The 525-nt window shown below is 58.1% G+C and overlaps 1 protein-coding gene across 1 annotated transcript in view; it reads right to left on the minus strand.

The window, feature by feature from the left end:
- Nucleotides 1-24: 24 nt before the first annotated feature.
- The window catches only part of SDRG_12920 (hypothetical protein), a gene marked incomplete at its 3' end in the record, with an annotated part of 5,161 nt that continues 4,660 nt past the window's right edge, over nucleotides 25-525 (minus strand). Inside the window, exon 19 of the mRNA XM_008619003.1 lies at nucleotides 25-487. Coding sequence (XP_008617225.1) covers nucleotides 25-487 — 463 coding nt within the window. The remainder of the gene's footprint in view (nucleotides 488-525) is intronic.

Consider the following 525-nt stretch of genomic DNA (forward strand, 5'->3'; position numbering starts at 1 on the left):
CATTGGACCCTATTTTACGTATCGCTAGAGGCGAGTGACGCGACGTATCGACGCCGTCGGTGACAGACCATCCCCGCGAGACTCGGTACCACGGAGCAGCGAGAACATCGCACCTTGCTGCGCCATCATCGCCGCCATCTGCTGGGCCATCGCTTCCAATTGCTTGGCCATGATGTCGGTCGACTGACGCAGCTGCGTCAGCTCAAGCCGCAACTCTTCCTTCTCTTCGTCGACTTGCTTGACAGTGTCGTCGCGAGGGACTTCGGACATTGTCGCAAGGACTGTGTTCATGACCTTGGTCAGCAGCGCCTCCATCACCGTACGTTGGTTGATCTGGTAGAGCATCACGCACTTGACGTGGTCGTTGACGACCTCCGACTCGTCCATGCTGGTCCAGGCGCTGAGGAGTTGAGACTGCAACTCCCGAAGTTCCTTTGTCGTTTGCTTCTCGAGCTTGGCGAGGATCTCCTTCTTGAAGTAGCCGCGGCTGCGTCGTGCCATCTCGATCGCGTCCAACAGCTGCTG

Source organism: Saprolegnia diclina (assembly GCF_000281045.1).
Source record: "Saprolegnia diclina VS20 unplaced genomic scaffold supercont1.53, whole genome shotgun sequence".
In the NCBI taxonomy this organism is placed as follows: Eukaryota; Oomycota; class Saprolegniomycetes; order Saprolegniales; family Saprolegniaceae; genus Saprolegnia; species Saprolegnia diclina.